This window comes from Orbicella franksi, chromosome 12, assembly GCF_964199315.1.
Source record: "Orbicella franksi chromosome 12, jaOrbFran1.1, whole genome shotgun sequence".
Classification (NCBI taxonomy): Eukaryota; Metazoa; Cnidaria; class Anthozoa; order Scleractinia; family Merulinidae; genus Orbicella; species Orbicella franksi.
The window spans coordinates 18,106,262-18,130,276 of NC_138156.1; the positions used below are offsets into that span (position 1 = coordinate 18,106,262).

At 37.8% G+C, this 24,015-nt stretch overlaps 1 protein-coding gene and 1 long non-coding RNA gene across 3 annotated transcripts in view; both read left to right on the forward strand.

Annotated features, from left to right (window-relative positions):
• The first annotated feature begins 356 nt into the window (after nt 1-356).
• LOC145464046 (uncharacterized) overlaps nt 357-24,015 on the forward strand; it is a 34,444-nt gene continuing 10,785 nt past the window's right edge. Inside the window, exons 1-3 of the long non-coding RNA XR_014041385.1 lie at nt 357-368; nt 1,006-1,066; nt 1,307-1,539. This is a non-coding gene — a long non-coding RNA (uncharacterized LOC145464046). The remainder of the gene's footprint in view (nt 369-1,005; nt 1,067-1,306; nt 1,540-24,015) is intronic.
• On the forward strand, nt 3,065-14,435 carry LOC145464004 (uncharacterized). 2 transcript variants are annotated; one of them, XM_081447805.1, is made up of 2 exons: nt 3,065-3,626; nt 8,022-14,435. In XM_081447805.1, exon 2 carries the CDS (start codon nt 8,085-8,087, stop codon nt 10,977-10,979), a length of 2,895 nt encoding a protein of 964 aa, XP_081303931.1. In that variant the 5' UTR covers nt 3,065-3,626; nt 8,022-8,084; the 3' UTR covers nt 10,980-14,435. The 2 variants fall into 2 exon arrangements, with proteins under 2 accessions (XP_081303931.1, XP_081303933.1); XM_081447807.1 differs by lacking the exon at nt 3,065-3,626 and having other exon boundaries at nt 6,384-8,117; nt 8,284-14,435.

The window sequence follows — 24,015 nt, forward strand, 5'->3', positions numbered from 1 at the left end:
CTTGAACTACTGCTGTTATCAATGATGTTTTTTTTACACCTCTTTTAGAATGCAGCTTGCTGTAGATGTTCAGATACATGATGAGTTTGGGGGGCTTAATGGAGAGGCTATTTACATAGGTATAATCAGATTTTTTGCTTTGACTAGAGCCCATTCTCTCTGGCATCTCTCTGTCAAAGTACAGACAGTAGATTAGTGTATTTCTTCTACATTTATCTAAGTCCTTCCTTCAATGGAGTCTTCCTCTCTAACAAGTCTATCAACTACCCCTCCCCTTTCCAAAGTAATTTGAATTGTGAGTTGGAGCGTGTACTGATGGCGTAAATTAACCAGAAAGGTATTTTTCCATGCTGGGAGGACAATCAGAGGTATACACAAGAAACAGTTCTCTATTATTTTATGGATAGTTAGCAGCGACAGGTCGGTTGAAATCTACACTGTTTCCAGGCGTTCGCTTCAGTCGAGGGGTAGTGCAAAGAACCGCAGAGTGACAACGGGGCTTTGGGGTTAGGAACAAAAACTCTTTCACCGCTTTCCGATCCCCTGCTCCCCAGCTATCCCGCGCACCTAGAGCAGGGTGGCTAGTGTGAACTACGAAACAAAGAAACATAAACAGCGTTATCGTTTTTAAGTGACTCTTGCGTTTTCAATTTTTTGCTCAATGATCCCAACAATGCTTACAGTTATTTTAAAGATATACCAGTTTCCTGTAGGGTTGTCAGTGTCTTTGAACTACCGGCGCAAACTAATCTGCTCTCTTTTTACTCATTCCTCATATTTTTCTCAGAAGATTGAGAAAAGTGCAAGATCGCCCAAATGGGACCAAAGGATATCACAGCTCACACACTTAACACACATCTGAGAAACCAATAGAAAGGTTGTCAACAGTGTACTTCCTTTAGGAGTCGAATAAAAGCATAATTCTTTTCAACTTTTCTTAACTTAACTTCTGCATTGGCATATCATTTTCTGTCCAAACAGTATTGATTTTTATTTCATCAACAGATTTGCAAACTTGTATAAGTCACCTTCTCGACTGCAAATGACAGTTGCATTTCAAATCACGGTAGAGTATATCTCCTTTTTTTAACAGATATTGAGATTTCTTCAGCTGGATTTCCCAACTAACTTACTATGCAAGAAAAAAACATGCATTGTGGAGAGTTGAACATTTTGATTGTAAAACTTAATATTCCTCCCTCTATACATAATTCCCCCTTACTTTGAGGGAGATACACCTGTAGCCATGTTGTGATCTTGGTAACTATTTTTTTTACATACCATGCTCTTCTTTTGTGTTTTATAGGCTGATGGAGTACGTGACTGTTTTACTAACTACAAAGTACACAAACGTTGTGAAAGCAGAGATAGTCTGCAGGCTCAGGAAAACCATCAAAGTTCAGCTCATGATGTTCAAGTGACCGGCGCGGAAACGACAAACTTCAATGCACGGAAAAGACGATTTGAAGAGCTCACTTGAACAGAATCCCAAATAGGCAATACTGCCAAGAAGTGATAAAGAACTTTCTATGCTTTTCACTTTTTACAACCTTTAACAGGGCTAAATTATGCCTGCTCTATCCAGTTTTCTTGTTGCCGACTACAATACATTGCAAAAAATTTCGGACGATTTTAATTTCGGACGAAAAGTGTCCGAAAATAAAACCGTAAAAGTGTTCGAAGTATTTACAGTAGTACAGTATAAAATTTGTAAGTAACTCCAAAACTCTTAGATTCCATTATGAGGCAAACTCTAGTGGAGACACTTTCGAAGATGCTGTCTCAGTCTTATTCGTGTTTTGCAGGCGTAAATTTGCTTTAGTCAAGTCATTTCAGCCGAGCTACAGTTTAAATCCACGCATTTTCGTAAAATAAAAGCATTCAACCATACCTTGGGGTTTAATTGTATACAGTTCGAAACAACATGGAGAGGAAAGTATTACCAGGGGGCACTTCCTATAATGGACTATAGCGGCAGGCCCCGCCCGAAAGGGGTATCATTTTCAAGCTGGGGCTACATAAAAGGATAGGGACTTCACATGGTGAGGTCTAGAAAAGAGTAGGTAAAACTTTGCCTGGTTCCTAGGCTTCAAATTATATTTCGCCACGGTCAATCGTTTCGGGTCACGTGGTCTGGGGCGAAAAGTGTGGCCTAGACAAAAACCTGAAAATAGACCAATTTCGATATATTAAAATTCAGCCTAAAACAATAGACTTCAGCACGAGGCTCGGGGGAGTAACTACAGAGTATGTGGGGTTTGTTCCCCAAAGCCTCGTGCTGAGGTCTATTGTGTTAGGCTGAATTGTAATATATCGAAAGTGGTCTATTGAGTCTCAATTTTTGACTTAGCCAATTTTATGCTGTTTTGTGTCATTTCGGACTTATGTGCCTTGAGAACTGGTAAAGATGAATTTCATGCCATGGAAGGGAATTCTCTGGGCATGACTGCTAGAGAAAAGCAATTTAAACTCCTCGCTTTTGTTTTAATGTTAACTGGTTAAGTGAAATGGCTCATCTGGATCCAAACGGACATTATCGAGTCAGAAGCATGGCACAGGCAAATACTGATTACTCAAGATATTTAAGCCCTTGAAGATTTCTATTACATGTAACCGTAGTGCTTGAACAAAGAAAACAAAAATATCCAAAATTTCTTAATTTTCGGGTTTAAGAGTAAGCTACAGTAGCTTTCTAAATCAATTATTTAACTATAGTTTGACCACTATGTAATAAACAAGAATTCGCTTGCTGGGTAATTAACTTGTGTAATAATATTCACGAAAAAATCACTTGATTCTGATTGGCTGAGAGCGGTGCAGTTCAAGTGTAACACCAGTGCAAAAAGTGTAACTCCAGTGCAAGAAGTATAATACCTGTACAAACTACACATCTTAATTCTGGATTATGATTGGCTGAAAGACAATAGGAAATTTTCCAAGCCAATAATATCACATAAAATGATGACGAAAATTTTGCGCGGAAACTTTGAAAAAGGTTAAGTAATCGTACGGTTTTTCTCGTTCAATTTAGAATTAATTTGCAATTGTGAGTTTTCAAAGAGAGTATTCCCCAATTTTCAAAACTGCGCGCGTTGCGAAAAAGATTTGAAGAATAATAAACACAATAGCCTCCATTTGGGTCGAAAATATGCTCGGATATTTGTCCTTGGACAGTATCTGTACCTCATAGCTCACAGTTTTCCTCGAGTTACGCTCTCGGAAAACTGTTCGCTTTTCGGAACAGATAATGTCCGCGGACAAATATCCGAGCATATTTTCGCGCCAAATGGAGGCTATTGTTTATGTATTACATGCTTACTTTAAGTCAACTTCGTTCCCATGGTTCTCTCTCTTCAGCGGACGGGGAAGACGTAGGGCCCTGGGATTTGGTCAATTTCAATCTTGCATGGAATTGTGGGCCATGGGAGTTCCTCTTCCTAAAAGCTCGCTCCACTACGGAGTGTTATAGCGAGTTGATTCTATGTCTTGATTATTTTCCGATTTAGTTTCAAGACATCTTTGACAAATTTCTGATATAGATTGAGGTGGCGAGGTCGTAAAACAGTCAATGAGGACAAGGAGTCCCAGACACTTCCAAATAGAAATTGAAATTTTGGCTTACAGAGGTAAGCCACGCTAATTACTTTATCGTGTATAAGGACTTATGAGGTATAAATGTAGTTTTATTCTGAGCCCATAAGTTAGTATATACTCTCTGAATCTGCTTGAATCTTACACTAATTTTTATTCTCACTGATTGCTTAGTATTTCAATTTGGTAACGAATTTTGAGGCTAGTAGGGACCGTTCGTTACTTCCGGGATTATTTTCACTATTCAGGGTGTTACAATTTGTCATTTCGATAGTCGATAAAGATTGATCGTGGTCGATTGAATTCGATACTAATAAATTGGCAAATGTCGGAGATCGATAAAAGTGGATCACACGATTTCTTGAGATTATCGGGATAGAGAAAAAATGCTGTATGGCCGCAGACAAGACTTCAGTTGCTCAAAAGCGGATTAATGAAGCAGGCTGAACCATTGTACCGATTTTACACTGTCATTAGAAGCTCAAATAAACATGATCAGAAAGCAGAAACTACCTCTCTTTTCCAGCAAAGGTAATTCATTTGCGGTTACAATGTCAGAAATAGTCTCAAACTTCTGTGTCTCTTCTGTTTACAGTGATTTATGTACATTTCCTGCCAACTAGTGTCACACTGCGTCAAGCAGCATTTGTCATTCAGTGAGCTCGGTTGACCGGGCTGATCTCCTTTGTAAAAATTTCGATGTGTTCATGTGAGAAGGCCGGCCAGAACCGAGATCTCAGCAACGGAATGACAATTTTCCCATATGAACACTCAAGCCCGGCCGGGACGAAAGTTTTTTTCACAAAATAGCTTCGCTTTCTTATGTGGCACCATATGAAATTTCCGTGTATAAACAGACAACAAAATTCCCTGGGGTGGGGGACCCCATATGAAAAGGTCGGGAATGCTTGACGTCTCGCTTAGGGTGTTTATGACGAAACGCCACTTTTTAGCTGTAATATTAGCAAGAGAAACGCCCTTATTTCCCTTGTTAGGCTCGATTTCCGCCGGTCCCTCGAGTACCGTCTACTGGCACAGGTTCCTTTCCTGAAGAGCGGCTGGTAGTCGAGTTTATTCCGTGTTAAGTGGTATCTTTTCAGCGGTGAAGTAGGGCTTGAACCACGCGCAGATTGGTCTCCTTTGGGGGTTAAATTCAAATTTTCCGATGAGCACTCCGACCTTTTCATATGGGAGTTCTGCCCGGGCAAAATTCGTCAAGGTAACTGAGCTAAACCGCGGGCTCATATGAATAGGCCCTAAAGCTGAAAAATTCCTGAGCTTATCAATTGTAACGGCTTTTAAGTAAAGCAATCCTAAAACAAAAACATACAAAAAATAAAAAAACAAAACAAAACTTGAATTTGTCAATATTTCATTTACAATTATAGCGCCTTGGGCTCCTGGTGTCACCCAAACCATTAAAACCTGGTACAGCCAGGACAGGTGCAAGCAGAAACAAGCTAGGGAGTTTGCAAATCAGGCGAATTTGGCGAAGCTGCCAGAGATAACCTGCGGTCGTAACAGCGTATATCTTAAAACTGTTGAACTTATGAAAACTGATTAAAACACCGATGAAAATAAACTGTCAATTGAAAACGGAAGTTTTGAAAACATTATCTTCCCAGTGATAATCATGTGATTAAGTTAACCCCCAAGGGTGCACTCAAGCTTTCCTGCCACAAGTGACTGTTGCGTTTTAAAATTTCTCATGCGTAGTGTGGACGGAAAACATTTGATGCGTTTTTTTGGAGTGAAAACGCCGTTTTCAATTGTCTCTGGTGTAATGTAGAAGGGGCTTAATCGTTGGCGACGTTCGACGTTGACGAAAAGGAACACTTATATAGATTATGTTACAGCTTAGCTTTACAGTACACGAAATTAGCTTGGCTAAACGAAGGTAGGCATTCAATTCTACATTGAATAAAAAACCAATCGGTTGCTCAGATTTTCATTTCAACTCTACGTCTCCAAAAAGTGGTTCAAGCTATTTAATTTTGGTTGAGATTGTAAACGACGATCCTGAAAAATTTAGGTTAAACTTTTCAAGGTGCGCAAACCGTGGCGAAGCTCCTTTAAGTGTTTCAGAAACAGCCCAAAGAAAATACGCACTCTGATTGGTTGTGGGAGGTCGATTCCTTGAGGTTATTCCTCAGAATTGCATCGCGCATCCCTACTGCGCACGATTTTCGCGTCATTGGCGCGCGCTCACGAGCGTGTACACATACACAACATATACAAAATGGTGACTCTTGGCTCGCGAGAGACAAATCATCGTTGTTTTCTCGAAAACGAGTTCCGGGACCTATTGCTTTTTTTTTGTTTAGTTTGAGTCCAGAGATCACCTTCTTTCTATACAGTGAATATGGACCAATTTCTATTGTAGAGTAAAACATTATCACGGAAAATGAGAGCATAGCTAGCACTTTTAAAAGATAATATGTGGCACTAGAGCACTGCGTGCTTGGAACATATTGTATCCCTGTCAACTAAATATGAGTGCCCTTATCATGAAACCTACGTCAAATTGCTCCTTAACATTTATGCAAATACATCCATTGTTGTATTTCTCGCTTAACGTTCTCTCTATTTTTCTGCTCTCTTAATGCGTAAGGTGAATGGTTCAAATACAAACGTTTCTGAAAGCGGATAATTTCAGGAATTATGGGGTCTATTGATGGTCCTCCTGCTCCTAAACGAATATGGGACCCCCTTTTTTATTTCAAATTTTAAGTTCTCTTGATATAAGTAGCCAGCAGGCAAAGTTCGAAAGAAAATCTATTGCGAGTTTTATTTTGATGGAATTACCTTAATTCACTTTGATGACCTTCTCCGTTGCGTCATTCAATTACCCAGTGGCTTTTATCTACAGTGAAACCTCTTTAAAGCGGACCCCCAATTAAGCGGACACCCTCTATTAAGCGTACACTAAGCCGGGTCCCGAAGTTAACGTCTTATATTTCTCTTTATAACGAACCCCTATTCAGTGGATACCTATTAAGCGGACGCGGACACTAAAATAAATTGTATTTGGCTAATTTCTATTGTTAAAATCCTCTATTAAGCGGACACCGGACTAAACTGACAATGTAGGAGTATTGGATTACGTTCTCGCTATGTGTGGATGATGAGGAAGAGAAGGCACCGGAAATAAAATCCGACTGGGACGGGCTACAAATGGCCGAAAAGCTTCTCGAAAATGCAAGATTTCAAGGGAATGAGAAGCTTTCGCTGGTCCTGTCTAAAACAACAGATCTGCTTCAGGAAATAGTTATTCGAAACCAGAAACAGTCTTCAATTTATAATTACTTTAAGAAATAACTAATTTGTACACAAACTCTGAAAGACTCCATGTACCGCGCGTATTATCGTTGCTGTTTTGCTGTTATGTTTTTGCATTTAAAAAACAAATTAACATTGATAATGAAAGGTATTGAACTTGAACTCTGGCTAGCTTCCTTAACAAAATGGAACTTTATCACAGTATAGAGTAGCCGTTGAATGTTAATCGTTAACAAACATTGCGCAAATTTTTACAAACCTCTATTAGGTGACACCCTCCATTAAGCGGACACTTGGGAAGGTCCCGAAGGTGTCCGCTTAATAAAGGTTTCACTGTAGTTCCGTTTTAGTTTTCTGAGCTCGTCTGTCATCCATTTTTGCGCTTTTTGTAGGTTCTTGCTCTCTTCTTTTAACTTCTTTAAATCGTCGTTAGGTTTTCTACTAGAGGAACGTTTTTCAAGCAGAGAGTCTTACTTTTTGTTGACCCCCTTTTGCCAAACAGTCGGGGCGCCATCTTGGGAATTTTCACCAACAGCGTTATTCAGATCTCCGTCAGTTTGCGATCCATCATTCCTTTATCGTTTTAGTTTTTCTTCCTTGGTGGTTGAACTGTTATCGCTTTCTTTTTCATCCATTTTGTGATTAGTGTCTGCAGGTTGCAGCGGCCGCCTACGACGGCTACATTACGGAGCGCTTCACAACACCTCCGAACTCAAGCACGTGCACCTTCGAACGCCTTCTAGTTTGCTCCTGACCAAATTAATTTTGTATTGGCAAATCTTGTTTTTTCTTTTACTGCACCTTTAAGTTGTGACTCCATAGTGTAAACAGAATTAATTACGCGCCCGTTCGGTGTACCTTTCGGACCTTTTAGCTTGCCATACTTTGGTATCTGTCCTTAGTTTACACTTCATTGCTTTACCAAAGCTTGTTGTTCATCTGATTAAACTGAAATTTAAACATTTAAATGCTTTGCTTCATTTTAGAAAGTTTGAGCATTCCCACCTAACTGGTGAGAACGGGGCGATCAAGTTTTTTTCCGCAAACTGTGCTATGACATTGATTACATGAAAAATGTTTAAACTTGTATTATCTGGCGTTTGGCGTGTACAGATAAATGAGTTATATTGCTTACTTGTATTATGTTTCAGTGAAAGCTGTTTCTGGGAACAACGCAGAACAATATTATTTACAAGACGACAAGAATTGTAAGCATGGAAGAGCAGTCCTTTCCAGGAGAGGATGATGTAAGTGATCAGTCACAAAATGACAAGATACGCAAGCTACATAAAGCAATAGAGAATGGGGATACAGATGAGGTGGCCCAGATTGTTAATGACAGTGATGACGTTTTGTCTCTGTTAAACAGACCATTTGGGCCTGAGGACTTAATGGGGCCTCTTCATTTTGCAGTGACCAAGAACAGACAAGAGATATGCCAGTTACTGATATATCTAGGGAGTGACGTGAATCTGCAGAATGAGGACCTGCAAGCTCCTCTGCATATGGCTATAGATACTAGTGTAGATGCTGCCATTGTGAACTTACTGCTTCAGAATGGTGCCTCTACTGAGCTCTACGATGAGATGGACGACACTCCATTGCAGCTCTTGTTCTCGGGGCTTTTTCCTGAGTGTCAGTTCCAGTTTGAGAAGTTCCAGTTCTTAATGGAGGCAGGAGCATCAGTGAACACCAGAATGGCTACTGATGATCATTTGCTCCACAATGCTGTGAGGATCTTCCACTACGCTAAGTGGGAGCAGAAACATGATGCGGATCAGACTCCTATGTGTGTGAGAGTGACGCAGATGATCCTCGAGAAAGGCGGAGATGTCAATGGCAAAGACGGTCTACATCGGACCCCTCTTCACTATGCTGCAATCGATGGCTGTGATGATGTTGTGAGGTTTTTGCTGGAGTCTGGTGCCCTGGTCAATGCAACCGACCTTAAAGGGGACACAGCGATGTCTTACTTAGCTGAGCGAACTACTACTCCATTCTCTGACGTTGTGGGAGATGAGAACAGATTCATTCAGAAGAGGATACAGACTCTAAAGCTACTGCAAGCCTATAATGGTGACATCAATTTTAGCAACTCTATGGGAGACACCCCACTGCATTGGCTTCTGGTAAACCCCTCTGATTTTACAGTTAAGATGCTCGAAGAATTCATCAAAGCTGGTGCCATGGTGAATGCAGTCAACACCAGACAGGAATGTACACTTCATTATCTGGATATGGGCACCGAAGGTAGACATGGCGAACCCCAGGCTATTCCCACAGTCAATGAGGCCATAGTTCAAATGATGGCAGCCAGTGGGGCTGATGTTAATTTAAGAAACATAAATGGGCACACACCTCTGTTTGCAGCACTTCAGAGGAAAGACCAAGATTTGGTTGAAGTACTCTTGCAAAATGGAAGTAGACTGGACATGCAAGACAGATTTGGAAGGAGTTGTCTTCATTTCATAGAAATGAATGACATGGATAGATCGTTGAGTGCTATGTTGATGAAAGCCGGTGTTCCCGATGATATCAGAGATGTAAATCGGATGACGTGCTATGAAGTCAGTAAAACCATCACATTACATCAGCCTTCATCCAAGAAACAACATGTAAAGGAAGATACCTACCACGCTGAGCCTTTTGATGAATTAGATCTGTCATCAATTGCAAATGGTGAAAATAAACAAAATGAAAGTGATGATTCAAGTCATAATATGCAGTTTGAAAATGGAATGCCTGAAGAGCTTGCAAATACAGAAAACATTGCATTTAATGAAGACGAAGATGATTCTGACTCTAGTGGGTGTGGAAGAAACCTGGATATCAAATCACCACTGGAAAAGAAGATATTGACACTATGGTGTGGTGTTCCAGATTCACATCTGGCCAAAACCATGGAAACACTGCGGACCCCTATAGACAAAAACCTCAATGTGGACAATCATGTAGCCAAATTAAAGTCCCAGTTGGGCGACATTGATTCTCTGTGCCTCAACTATTTGTCTGATCCAGATGAAGGACCTGTAAAAATGACGGAAGAGTTGGAAATCATAAAGGAAGAAATCAACACACTGATGAGTAGAATTGCCAGAGGTGTGAATGAGCTAGACACCAGAATGGGGTTCACACCTGTGCTTTCTGGCAGTATGAGCGAGGGAACCAAAATCGGAAGAATGGAAGAGTTTGATTTCCTCTTGTACATGCATTCTGTGGCCGAGTTGTTGGACATAAAAGAAGCCGATGATACAATACCAGGATTTGTAAGAATGAATGCTAAGCCAGGCCTCTCCAAAGGCCAAATCCAGAATATCTTCATTGGCGACAAGTTAGTGGCCTCGGTCTTTGGCTGCTATCTATACAGTCTCATCCAAAGGGTTCTTGGCAGAGAGAACACCTGGGTGGATCTTCACTTCTACTGGGACAAGGGCCCTCTAGAATTACTCGGGGGAACTACAATCAGCAGCCTAGAACTGAGATGGGTTGGCAGAGAGTACAACAACCTGTCCATATCCGTGGATCTAGCTCCAGTCATACACCTCCAGAACTGGTGGCCAAAAGCTGTGGTAGAAGAGACCCTACTGCTACCAAAAGCTGTGAAGCATTATGGCTCATTGATTGTTGTCTGTAAACCAGCACCTGCAGAGCCATTTGAGGGAGGCAATGAATCTTACTTCAGATTGTCCTATTCTCATATGGAAACCAGGATTTTCAATTCTCTGCCACTTGACATCAAGTACAGCTACGTTCTTGCTAAGATTTTGAAGGAAAATATATCAAAGCTGGTACCAAATCACCACAGTGGAAGGACAAACATTTCCAGCTACATGTTGAAAATGGCATTCTTCACTCAGTATGAACATTTTCTTAAGTCTGGAAATCAAGAGAACAAACCGATTCAGTCATTTTCTGAGGAAATTCCAGTTGAAAATGTACGGCGTCTGACATCCTCAATGTTTGCCCAACTGGAGAATTGCATTAAGAACAGAAATTTGCCATCATTCTTCCTACCGCCGCAGAATATCATACGATACCTTTATCGGATATCCATTGCTGACAGAGAGATATGTATGATCCTTCATCAACTTTTGAAGGTGACAACCTAATGTTGTAGAAGGTGGCACTGCTTTACAAAGGTATTATACACCAAACTAGTATAACAATATTGCCAGAATAGTCGGGGACGAAGTACCAGTTAATCTCCGAGAACTGACTGAGCTTGTTGTCTTTGTTATGAAGAGAATAAGCAGCTCTCGATACTGGGGCCATTCTTTGATTGGAGGACTAGCGGCGGTGTCTCGATGAGTTTACACCGAAAATAATCCAAACTCATCCGCATCCAAACTTGGCTAGGAAACAAGAATGTTATTATAACGTCTATTTGCCTGTTGAAAACCCTAGAGAGTGTCGTGATAAATAGACGCTATTTAGTAGTACTTAAATTTAGCTCTGCTATTTTTTAGGAGTGCCGACTATATACATATTCTGGGAATTCCTGCTGGTGAACAGTAAGAATTTTCTAAGGTGACACCCTCAAACACAAGTGGGAACAGCCCATTTTACTACAGTTTATTGACTTCCTTAGTTTATAACTGTTACAGCAGGAACTACACATTAATTTCAATTGCTACTCTAAATTAAGATATAACAGATTTAAAACTTTAAATTTCGATAAATTCTCATCTTGGATACAATTTTAATTCATTCATTCCGCCAGAATAAATTAATATTCGTCCACGCAATGAATTTTTTTGCATAATAACTTCACACATATCAGTATACTATTATATATCACACGTTGTAAATATTTGCAAATTGAAAAATGTCGACTTACTTAAAAAATTAAATCAGATTGGATTGTTCAAGCACAGTCATGTACATCTTCGGTTCTTCACGACTAATTAAGCACCACATAAAGAACAGTTCAATTTAGTTTTAAGGAGCAGGCACCTCTTAATGTGAAACGATGCAAAAAATGCATCGCAGGTGGAAGAAAAATCGAACCAAATGACAAATACTTGTTGCTAACAAATGTGCCCTTAAGAAAATGGCCAATCTGCGAGAACCCACAGTCTCTCCACTACAGTACAAAGAAAGCTATAGCATAATGAACACTATGGGAGCCACTCAAAGTTTTGATTGGCTCTCAGTTGACATCTCGGTGTTTGCTGGTTTTCCCCATTCTTGCTCAATCCGAATTTATGTTACTGTAGGCGTAGGAGAATTCAAAATGCACACGCGGCTGTGCGCTGTTTCTTTCGCTGAGACTAAACTAATAGAAAGATGTCAAAACGTTGTCATAGCAACGTCTGCCCTGTACAGACGGCCTGGATTACAAATGCGACGCAAGCATTGCTACATATACGTTCCTCATGCGTATGATTGTGCTGATGCAGCGCACATGTCTAGGTTTACACGTGCATCATGTAACTAAACAGAAGAAACCTACGTGTAAATTAAACCGGCACGAAAATTGACTTGAAAAATATTCAAATATACAGGTGAAAGTTACATATAGGCCTAGAATTTATAGTTCTTGATGTCCGCCAAGTTCTTTCAAGACGTTGTTTAAAAGAACCTAGTTTTTCACCTCCTTAGTTCTGTGGGGAGTGAGTTCCAGTAACTTGCTCCGGCATGCGTAGAGATAACGTCTTTGCTTTGGGTACGATCTATGTGTCCGTGGAGCTCACTTCTATTGATAAAACAAACTTCTAATTGCTTAGGGCAGGACTTTGACAATATATATAAATCTAAGAAATCTCCTGTTAATTATATTGTGTTGGTAGACCCAAAGTATTTCTCATATTTTGTGTACAGGTAGTTCTGTTAGCCCAGAGATACACTGTAAACAGTTTCTCTTTAGTTCGAAAATCCGCGTGGAAGAACGCAAAGAGAGCGCGACGCTACATAGCCTTCTGGGAGAATGGTTTACTTCTTCAGTTCATCATAAAAACCATCACCTCTGTCGTGCATAAAGTCTTATGATACTCACCTCCATCTTTCACCATCTTTGGACCCATGAGCCTCCTTCTTACGCTTCATGACTGTTGAAGACTTCTTCTTTTTGCCTTGTTCTTGCGCCACGTTCTCGGGCGTTCAACGACGGTCGGTGTAAAACGCAGACTGCGGACCGGACATGAAATAATGCAGACTAATGGTAAAATGTAGACTGCAGACCAGGAGCAAAACGAATCATTTTAGCATTCCCATCATTCAGAACTTACCTCACAAAGGATAAAAGGTAAAGTCTGCATGCGAACCAAGTGGCCCATCAGGCCGGAGCTTATCCCGGTTTCTGTAGCATGAAGCGACTAGGAGTATTTCTACTCCCCCCTGGATGGGATGCTAGTCCATCGCAGGGTTACCCCCAGCCGGTACCCATTTGGACACCTGGGTGGAGAGAGGCACTGTGAGAGTAAAGTGTCTTGCCCAAGAACACAACACAATGTCCCCGGCCAGGGCTCGAACCCTGGAGCGCACTAACCATGAGGCCACCGCGCCTCCCACTCACAAAGGATAACCGAAGCATTATTTAGGCTAACCTGAGTGATGTTCAGGTTAACCAGAGCACTACTCAGGCCCGAATATTTACACTAACCGGATAGCAGACTGCGATTAGCCTGAATGAACCTTTTCGGCCATTTTGAATTCTATTGTTTCAAATAGCTATTATGGTATGCTCAGGGTGAACATTAATACGTATTTGACACCTGGGTATCCTATAACAAAATGGCCGACGTATTTCCGAAAAGGTCCATTTTAATAATGGAAACAACACTATATATACCTTAAAACTCTGTAGTCTGCAGTCAGCATTTTACCCCTGGTCTGAATTTCACGCACAGTCTGCATGTAACCTCCAGTTTTCGGTCATTATCATCCATTGAAGTCACTATCTCTTTTCCGATTAGCCGAAAGCGTACAGTGAATTTTCGAAATCAGCGCCTCTGACGTCATCTAGCTGCAGATTATACAATAATCATGTCAAGGACACTCAAGGTCACGGGTAATCATCTCATGTATGACCGCGGTACATGATTTCTAAGGGTAATCATGTCAAGTTCGCGTGCTCTGTGTTGCTTGCCGTCAGTGAAGAAGCAAAAACATTCCTTCCATTCTTTTTTCGTTCAATGTCTAATAAAACAATTATTAGATTTGGTTTTTGTGATATCCAGAATAATCAAGGTCTCGGTAAGGGTTATCAGCCTCAGCCTTCGGCTGATAACCCCTACCTCGACCTTGGTTACTCTGGATATCACAAAAACCTCATCCAATAATTGTTTATAATCTGCATCCTGCAGTCCTCATTCTGAGTTTTACCCTAAAAGCGTTCACCTGTCAGAAGAGGTCCGAACTGTCTCTTTTGCCATTAAGCCCGCGACAAGACCTATAAATAAATATTTGTAAAATATTTTAAGAGGAGGCCTCCAATCACCTAAACGTGGGTTTGAGGAGAGTCCTCAAACCAAAAAAATAAAAGCTTACGATGTATCTTAAATATCTAAAACGTCCTGTGATGAGACCATTCCAGAGTCACATCTTTCTTAGTGAAATCATTCCAAAGTAACCTCAGATCATTCCACAAAAATCTCAGATCACTCCACTCATAAAAAGTAAGGAAAGCATTCTTACTTAAACCACTCAATATATATTAACACAACAGCTTTACAACAGATGCTATACAGACTATGCAAATTTAAAATACAGGATAAATAGACGCCGCAACATTACCACTTTTTCTTTGATGATCCGCATCTGAAACTTTTATCGACTCGTCAACTTTAAAATTTCTTCTTTCATGATCCGCACATGATGAATAGACACTGTCAGTTTAAAACCTTTGATGTATAGACTCCAACATAAAAACACCTGATATATATAAACTCCGTAGCTTTAAAACACTTGAGATATAGACTCCGCAACTTGAAACCTTCTTCTTTGGTAATCTGCATATGATATATGGACTGTGCAGCTATAAAACACTTGATATAAAGCCTCCCCAGCTTCAAAACACTTCACATATAGAAAACGCAACTTTAAACTTTCTTCTTTCGTGATCCACACATGATATATAGACTCCGCAACTTTAAAACTTCATTTTTGGTGATCCACACATGGCATGATATATAGACTATCCAACATTGAAACACTTGATATATAGACTCCACAACTTTCAAAAACGCCTACTATGTAGACTCCACGAATTTAAAACACTTAACAAATAACCACCAAAACTTTGAAACACTATATAGATTCCGCACCTTTAAACTTTCTTCTCCCGTAACCCGCATATCACATACAGACTTTCAAATACTTGATATAAAGACAGCCCATCTTTACAACAATTGATATAAAAACTCCGCAACTTTAAAACACTTGATATGTAGTCTCCGCAACTTTAACTTTAAAACTTCTTCTTCTTTAGTGATCCGCACATGATATATAGACAACCCAACTTTTAAACTTCTTCTTTGGTGATCCACACATGATATATACACAACGCAAATTCAAAACTTCTTCTTTCATGATCCACAAATGATATATAGACTGCGCAACTTTAAAAAATCTTCTTTGGCTATCCCCCCATGCCATATAGACTTGGCAACTTCAAAACCTCTTCTCTGGTGATAAACAAATAATACTTAGACAACACAAGTTTAAAACTACTTCCTTGGTGATCTGCACATGATTTATAGACTCCGCAACTTTAAAACTTCTTCCTCCGTGAACCACACATGATATATAGACTCACCAACTTTAAAAGTTCTTCTTTGGTGCTCCACACATGATATATGGTTTCCAACTTTTAAAACTTCTTCTTTGGTGATCCACACATAATAAATAGACTCTGCACCTTTAAAACTTTTTCCTTCCTTCTTTGGTGATCAGCACATGATATATAGACTCCGCAATTTTATAACTTCTTCTTTAGTAAACTGCACATGTTATATAGACACCTCAACTTTAAAACTTCTTCTTTGGTGATCCACACATAATATCTAGTTTCCGCAACTTTAAAACCTATTCTTTGGTCATCCAGACATGATACATAGACTCCGCAACTTTAAAACGTTTCCTTTAGTGATCCACTCATGATATATGGACTCTGTAATTTTAAAACTTTTTCTGCAATGATAAACACATGATATACAAACAACGCAACTTTAAAACGTTTTCCTTAGTGATCCACACATCACATAGATTCCGCAACTTTAAAACTTGTTCTTAGGTGATCCACACATCACATATAGACTCCGCAACTTTAAAACATCTTCTTTGGTGATCCGCACATGATATAGAGACTCCGCAACTTTAAAACTTTTTCTTTAGTGATCCACTCCTGATATATGGACTCCGTAATTTTAAAACTTTTTCTTTGATGATAAAGATATGATATATAAACAACGCAACTTTAAAACGTTTTCCTTAGTGATCCACACATGTCAAATAGATTCCGCAACTTTAAAACTTCTTCTTTTGTGATCCACACATGATATATAGACTCCGCAACTTAAAACCTTCTTCTTTACTGATCCACACATGATATATAGACTTCGCAACTTTAAAACTTCTTCTTTCGTGATCCAAACATGATATATAGACTCCGCAAGTTTAAAACTTCTTCTTTGTTGATCCACTGACGATATATTCACTCGGCAACTTTAAAACTACTTCTTTGGTGATCCACACATAATATACAGATTCTGCAACTTTAAAACTTTCCCTTCAGTGATCCACTTATGATATATAGACTCCGACACTTTAAAACTTCTTCTCTGTTGATCCACGCATGATATATAGATTCTGCAACTTCAAAACTTCTTCTTTGGTGATCCACACATGATATATAGACTCCGCAACTTTAAAACTTCTTCTTTTGCGATCAAATCATGATATATAGACTCGGCAACTTTATAACTTCTTCCTTATTGCTCTACTTATGATATATAGACCCTGCAACTTTAAAACTTCTCTTTTAGTGATGCACACATGATATAGAGACTCCGCAACTTTAAAACTTCTTCTTTGGTTATCCACACATGATATATAGTCTCCGCACTTTTCAAACTTCTTGTTTAGTTATCCACACATGATATATAGACTCCGCAACTTTAAAACTTCTTCTTTGGTGATCCACACATAATATCTAGACTCCGACACTTTAAAACGTTTTCTTTGGTGATCCACATATGATATTTAGACTCCGCAACTTTAAAAGCTCTTCTTTAGTGATCCACTTATAATATATAGATTCCGCAATTTTAAAACTTCTTTTTTGGTGATACACAGGTGATATATAGACTCCGCAACTTTAAAACTTTTTCTTTGGTGATCCACACATGGTATATAGATTCTGAACCTTTAAAACTTCTGTTTTATTGATCCAGTCATCATTTATAGATTCCGCAACTTTAAAACTCCTTTTTCTGTCATACAGACAACAAATATAGACTTCGCAACTTTAAAACTTCTTCTTTTGTGATCTACACATGATATATAGACTCCGCAACTTAAAACCTTCTTCTTTACTGATCCACACATGATATATAGACTCCGCAACTTTAGAACTTCGTCTTTGGTGAAACACACATGATATATAGACTTCGCACCTTTAAAAGTTCTTCTTTAGTGATCAACACAACCTATATAAACTCCGCAACTTTGAAACTTCTTCTTTAGTGATCAAAAGATGAGATATCGACTCCGCGACTTTAAAACTTCTTTTTTGGCGATCCACACATGATATAGAGGCTCTGCACCTTTTAAATTTCTTCTTTAGTGATCCTCACTTGATATATAGACTCCGCAAATTTAAAACTTTTTTTTTTGGTGATCTTCTCATGATATATAGACTCCGCAACTTTAAAACTTCTTCTTTGGTGATCCACACATGATATATAGACGCCGCAACGTACTTTAAAATTCGTTATTTAGCGATCCACACATGCTATACAAACTCCGGACTTTTAAAACTTCTTCTTTGGTGATCGACAAATGATATATAGACTCCGCAACTTTAAAACTTCGTCTTTGGTGATACACACATAATATATATACCCCGCAACTTTAAAAGTTCTTCTTTAGTGATCCACACAACATATATAAACTACCCAACTTTGAAACTTCTTCTTCAGTGATTCAAACATGAGATATCGACTCCGCAACTTTAAAACTTCCTCTTTGGTGATCCACACATAAAATATAGTGTTTCTTTTTCGTGATCCACACATGATATATAGACTTCGCAACTTGAAAACTTCTTCTTTGGTGATCCACATACGATATATACATTCCGTAACTTCAAAACTTCCTCTTTATTCATGCACTCATGATATATAGACTCCGCAACTTTAAAACGTCTTATGTGGTGATCCACACATTATATATAGACTTTGCAACTTTAAAATTTACTCTTTAGCGATCCATACATGATATAGAAACTCCGCAACTTTATAACTTCTTCTTCAGTGATCCACTCATGACATATAGACTCCGCAACTTTTTAACTTCTCCTTTCTGGATCCACATATGATATAGAGGCTCCGCACCTTTAAAACTTCTTCTTTTGTGATCCACATAAGATATAGAGACTCTCCAACTTCCAAACTTCTTCTTTGTTGATCCACTCATGATATATAGACTCCGCAACTTTTAAACTTCTTCTTTCGTGATCCACACATGATATATAGATTCTGCAACTTTTAAACTTCTCTTTTAGTGATCCACTCGTGATATATAGACTCCGCAACTTTTTCTCTGGTGATTCACATATGATATATAGACTGTGCAACTTTAAGACTTCCTCTTTGGTGATCCACACATGATATATAGAATCCGCAACTTTAATTTCAAACTTCTTCTTTGTTGATCCACTTATGATATATAGACACCCCAACTTTAAAACTTTTTCTTTGGTGATCCACTCATGATATAAAGACTCCGCAACTTAAAAACTTTTTCTTTGGTGATCCACACATAATATATAGACTCCGCAACTTTAAAACTTCTTCTTTGGTGATCCAGACACGATGTATAGACTCCGTAACTTTAATTTCAAACCTCTTCTTTGTTGATCCACTCATGATATATAGACTCCCCAACTTTAAAACGTCTTCTTTGGTGATCCACACATAATATATAGCCTCAGCAACTTTAAAATTTTTTCTTTAGCGATCCACACATGATATATAAACTCCGAAATTTTAAAACTTCTTCTTTGGTGATCCACACATGATATATAGTATCCGCAACTTTAAAACTTTTTCTTTCTTGACCCACTCATGATATATAGACTCTGCCACCTATAAACTTCTTCTCTGGTGATCCACATATGAGATATAGAGTGCGCCACTCTAAAACTTCTTCTTTGGTGATCCAAACATAATAGATAGCTTCTGCAACTTTAAAACTTCTTTTTTAGTGACGCACTCATGATATATAGGCTCCGCAACTTCAAAACTTTTTCTCTGGTGATCCACACATGATATATAGATTCCGCAACTTTAAAATCTCTGCTTTAGTTCTCCACACATGATATGTAGATTCCTCAATTGCAAAACTTCTGCTTTAGTGATCCACACATGATATACAGACTCCGCTACTTTCAAAGTTCTTCTTTGGTCATTTACTCATGATATATCGAATCCGCAAATTTGAAACTTCTTTTTTAGTGATCCAAACAACATATATAGACTACGAAAATTTAAAACGTCTTCTTTAGTAATCCACACATGATATATAGACTCCGCAACTTTTTCTTTGGTAATCCACACCTTATATATAGACTGTGCATTTTTAAAACTTCTTCTTTGGTGATCCACACTTGATGTACAGACTCCGCAACTTTAAAACTTGTTCTTTGGTCATTCACACATGATATATAGCTTCTGCAACTTTGAAACTTCTCTTTTAGTGATCCACTCATGATATATAGACTCCGCAAGTTTAAAACCTTTTTTTTCTGGTGATCCACATATGATATATAGACTCCGACATTTTAAACCTTTTTCTTTGGTGATCCACACATGATATATAGACTCGGCAACTTTAAAATGTCTTCTTTAGTGATCCACACAACATATATAGACTTTTCAATTTGAAAACGTCTTCTTTAGTGATCCACTCATGACATATAGACTCCGCAACTTTAAATCTTCTTCTTTTGAGATACACACATTATATATAGACTCCCCAGCTTTAAAACTTATTATTTCGTGATCCACACATGATATTTAGACCCCTCAACTTTTACACTTCTTTTTTAGTGATCCACTCATTATATATAGACTTTGCAACTTTAAAACTTTTTTTCTGTGATAAACACCTGATATATAGATTCTTCAACTTGAAAACTTCTTCCACTCATGATATATAGACTCCGCAACTTTAAAACTTCTTCTCTGGTGATTCACTTACGATATATAAATTCCGCAATTTTTTTTCGATAATCCACACATGATATATAGACTCTGCAACTTTAAAACTTGTTCTTTAGTGTTCCACTTATGATTTATCGACTCCGGAGCTTTAAAACTTCTTCTTTGGTGATCCACGCATGATATATAGACTCCGCAACTTTAGAACTTCTTTTTCGGAGATACACACTTGATATATACACTACGCAACTTTAAAAGCTCTTCTTTTCTTTTGTGATCTACACATCATATAAACACTTCGAACTTTCAAACTTCTTTAGTGATCCAGACATCAAATACAGACTCCAAAACTATATAACTTCTTTTCTGGTGATTCACACATGATATATAGACTCCGCAACTTTTAAACTTCTTTTATAATGAACCACACATGATATATAGACTCCGCAACTTTAAAACTTCTTCTTCGGTGATACACACATGATATATAGACTCCGCAACTTTTAAACTTCTTTTATAGTGAACCACACATGATATATAGACTCCGCAACTTTAAAACTTCTTCTTTGGTGATCCACACACGATATATAGATTCCGTAATTTCAAAAGTTCTTGTTTGTTTATCCACTCATGATATATATACTCCGCAGCTTTAAAACTTCTTATTTGGTGATCCACACATGATATATAGACTTTGCAACTTTAAAATTTTTTCTTTAGCGATCCACACATGATATACAAACTCCGAAACTTTAAAACTTCTTCTTTAGTGATCCACTCATGACATATGGACTCCGCAACTTTTTAACTTCTTCTTTCGTGATCCACATATGATATAGAGACTCCGTAACTTTAATTTAAAACTTCTTCTTTGTTGATCCACTCATGAAATATAGACTCCCCAACTTTAAAACCTCTTCTTTGGTGATCCACAAACGATATATAGACTCTGTAACTTTAATTTAAAACTTTTTCTTTAATGATCCACCTATGATATAGAGATTCTCCACCTTTAAAACTTTTTCTTTGGTGATACAATCATGATATATACAATCCGCAACTTTAAAACTTTTTCTTTGTTGATCCACTCATAATATATAGACTCCGCAAGCTATAAACTTCTTCTTTGGTGATCCACCTATGACGTATAGACTGCGCAACTTTAAAACTTCTTCTTTGGTGATCCAAACAAGATATATAGTCTCCGCAATTTCAAGACTTCTTCTTTCTTGATCCACACATGATATATAGACTTTGCAACTTTAAACCTTTTTCTTTGTTTATTCAAACATGATATATAGACTCGGCAACTCTATATCTTCTCTTTTAGTGTTCCACTCAGGATGTATAGACTCCTGAGCTTTAAAACTTCTTCTTTGGTGATCCACACATGATATATAGACGTCGACTTCGCAAGTTTAAAACTTCTTGTTTGGTGATCTACACATGATATATAGACTCCGCAAGTTTAAAACTTCTTCTTTGGTGATCCATACATGATATATAGCTCCTGCAACTTTAAAACTTCTCTTTTATTGATCCACTCATGATATATAGACTCCACAACTTTAAAACTTCTCCTTTGGTCATCCACACATACTATATAGACTCCGCAACTTTAAAACTTTTTCTTTGTTGAGCCACACGTGATATATATAGAATCCGCAACTTTAAATTTCTTCTTTAGTGATCCACACATGATATATAGATTCCGCAACTTTAAAACTTTTTCTTTGGTGATCCACTGTTGATATATAGAATCCACAACTTTAAAACTTCTTGTTTAGTTATCCACACATGATATATAGATTCCGCAACTTTAAAACTTCTTCTTTTGTGACCCACTCATGACATATATACTCCGCAACTTTAAAACTCCTGTTTTGGTGATCCACAGATGATATATAGACTGCGCAACTTTAAAACTTCTTCTTTTGCGACCCACTTATGAGATATAGACTCTGCAACTTTAAATTATCTTGTTTGGTGATCCACACATAATATATAGACTAGGCAACATTAAAACTTCTTCCTTAGTGTTCCACTTATGATATATAGACTCCGCAATTTTAAATCTTCTTCTTTGGACATCCTCGCATGATTAATAGACTCCGCAACTTAAAACCTTCTTCTTTGGTGATCCACACATGATATATAGACTCCGCAACTTTAAAACTTCTTTGGTTATCCACACATGATATACAGACTCCGCACTTTTAAAACTTTTTCTTTGGTGATCCACTCATGATATATAGATTCTGCAACTTGAAAACTTTTCCTCTAGTGATCCACTCATGATATATATATTCCGCAACTTTAAAACTTTTTCTTTGGTGATCCAGACTTGATATATAGAATCCGCAACTTTAAAACTCCTTTTTTAGTGATCCACAGATGATATATAGACTCCGCAACTTTAAAACTTCTTCTTTGGTAATCCACACATGATATATAGACTCTACAACTTTAAAACTTCTTCTTTGGTGATCCACACATAATAGATAGACTCCGCAACTTTAAAGCTTTTTCTTTGTTGATCCACACTTGATATATAGAATCCGCAACTTTAAAACTTCTTCTTTAGTGATCCACGCATGATATATAGACTCTACAACTTTAAAACTTCTTCTTTGGTGATCCACACATAATAGATAGATTCCGCAACTTTAAAGCTTTTTCTTTGTTGATCCACACTTGATATATAGAATCCGCAACTTTAAAACTTCTTCTTTAGTGATCCACGCATGATATATAGACTCTACAACTTTAAAACTTCTTCTTTGGTGATCCACACATAATAGATAGACTCCGCAACTTTAACTGAAGCTTTTTCTTTGTTGATCCACACTTGATATATAGAATCCGCAACTTTAAAACTTCTTCTTTAGTGATTCACACATGATATATAGATTCCGTAACTTTAAAAATTTTTCTTTGTTGATCCACTGTTGATATATAGAATCCACAACTTTAAAACTTCTTCTTTAGTTATCCACACATGATAGATAGACTCCGCAACTTTAAAACTTCTTCTTTTGTGACCCACCCATGATATACAGACTCCTCAACTTTAAAACTTCTTCTTTGGTGATCCACTCATAATATACAGACTGTGCAACTTTAAAACTTCTTCCTTAGTGATCTACTTATGATATATAGACTCCGCAACTTTAAATCTTTTTCTTCGGTCATCCTCACATGATATATAGTCTCCGCAACTTTAAAACTCCTTTTTTAGTGATCCCACAGATGATATATAGACTCCGCAAATTTAAAACTTCTTCTTTGGTGATCCACACATCATATATTTACAACTCAAGGTAATATAAAGGCTCGAAATCTTTAAATTGGTTGATATATAGCCGCTGGAACTTTAAAACTTCTTGTTTTGTCATCTACACATGAAATATAGACAACGCAGTTTTAAAATTTTTTCTTTGGTGAATGACACATTATGCATAGGCTGCGCACCTTTAAAACTTTTTTTTACGGTGATTCACATATTTTTTATGAACTCTGCAACCTTAAAACACTTGATGTATATTATCCGCTACTTTTAAAACTTGATATGTATATAGACTTTTTAAACTTTAGGAACTTGCTCTAGACTGGGCTACTTTTAAACACTCGAGATGCATATTATGTAACGTTTGAAAAACTTAATTTATAGGCCCTTAAGTTCAAAAACATGATATAGAGATTTTGCAACACTTAATACTTAGAATCTTCAATTTTAAAACCCTTGATATAAAGACTCAGCAATTTT

Coding starts and splice junctions, on each gene's coding strand:
- LOC145464004 (XM_081447805.1), top strand. CDS start 8,085: ATGGAAGAGCAGTCCTTTCCAGGAGAGGATGATGTAAGTGATCAGTCA.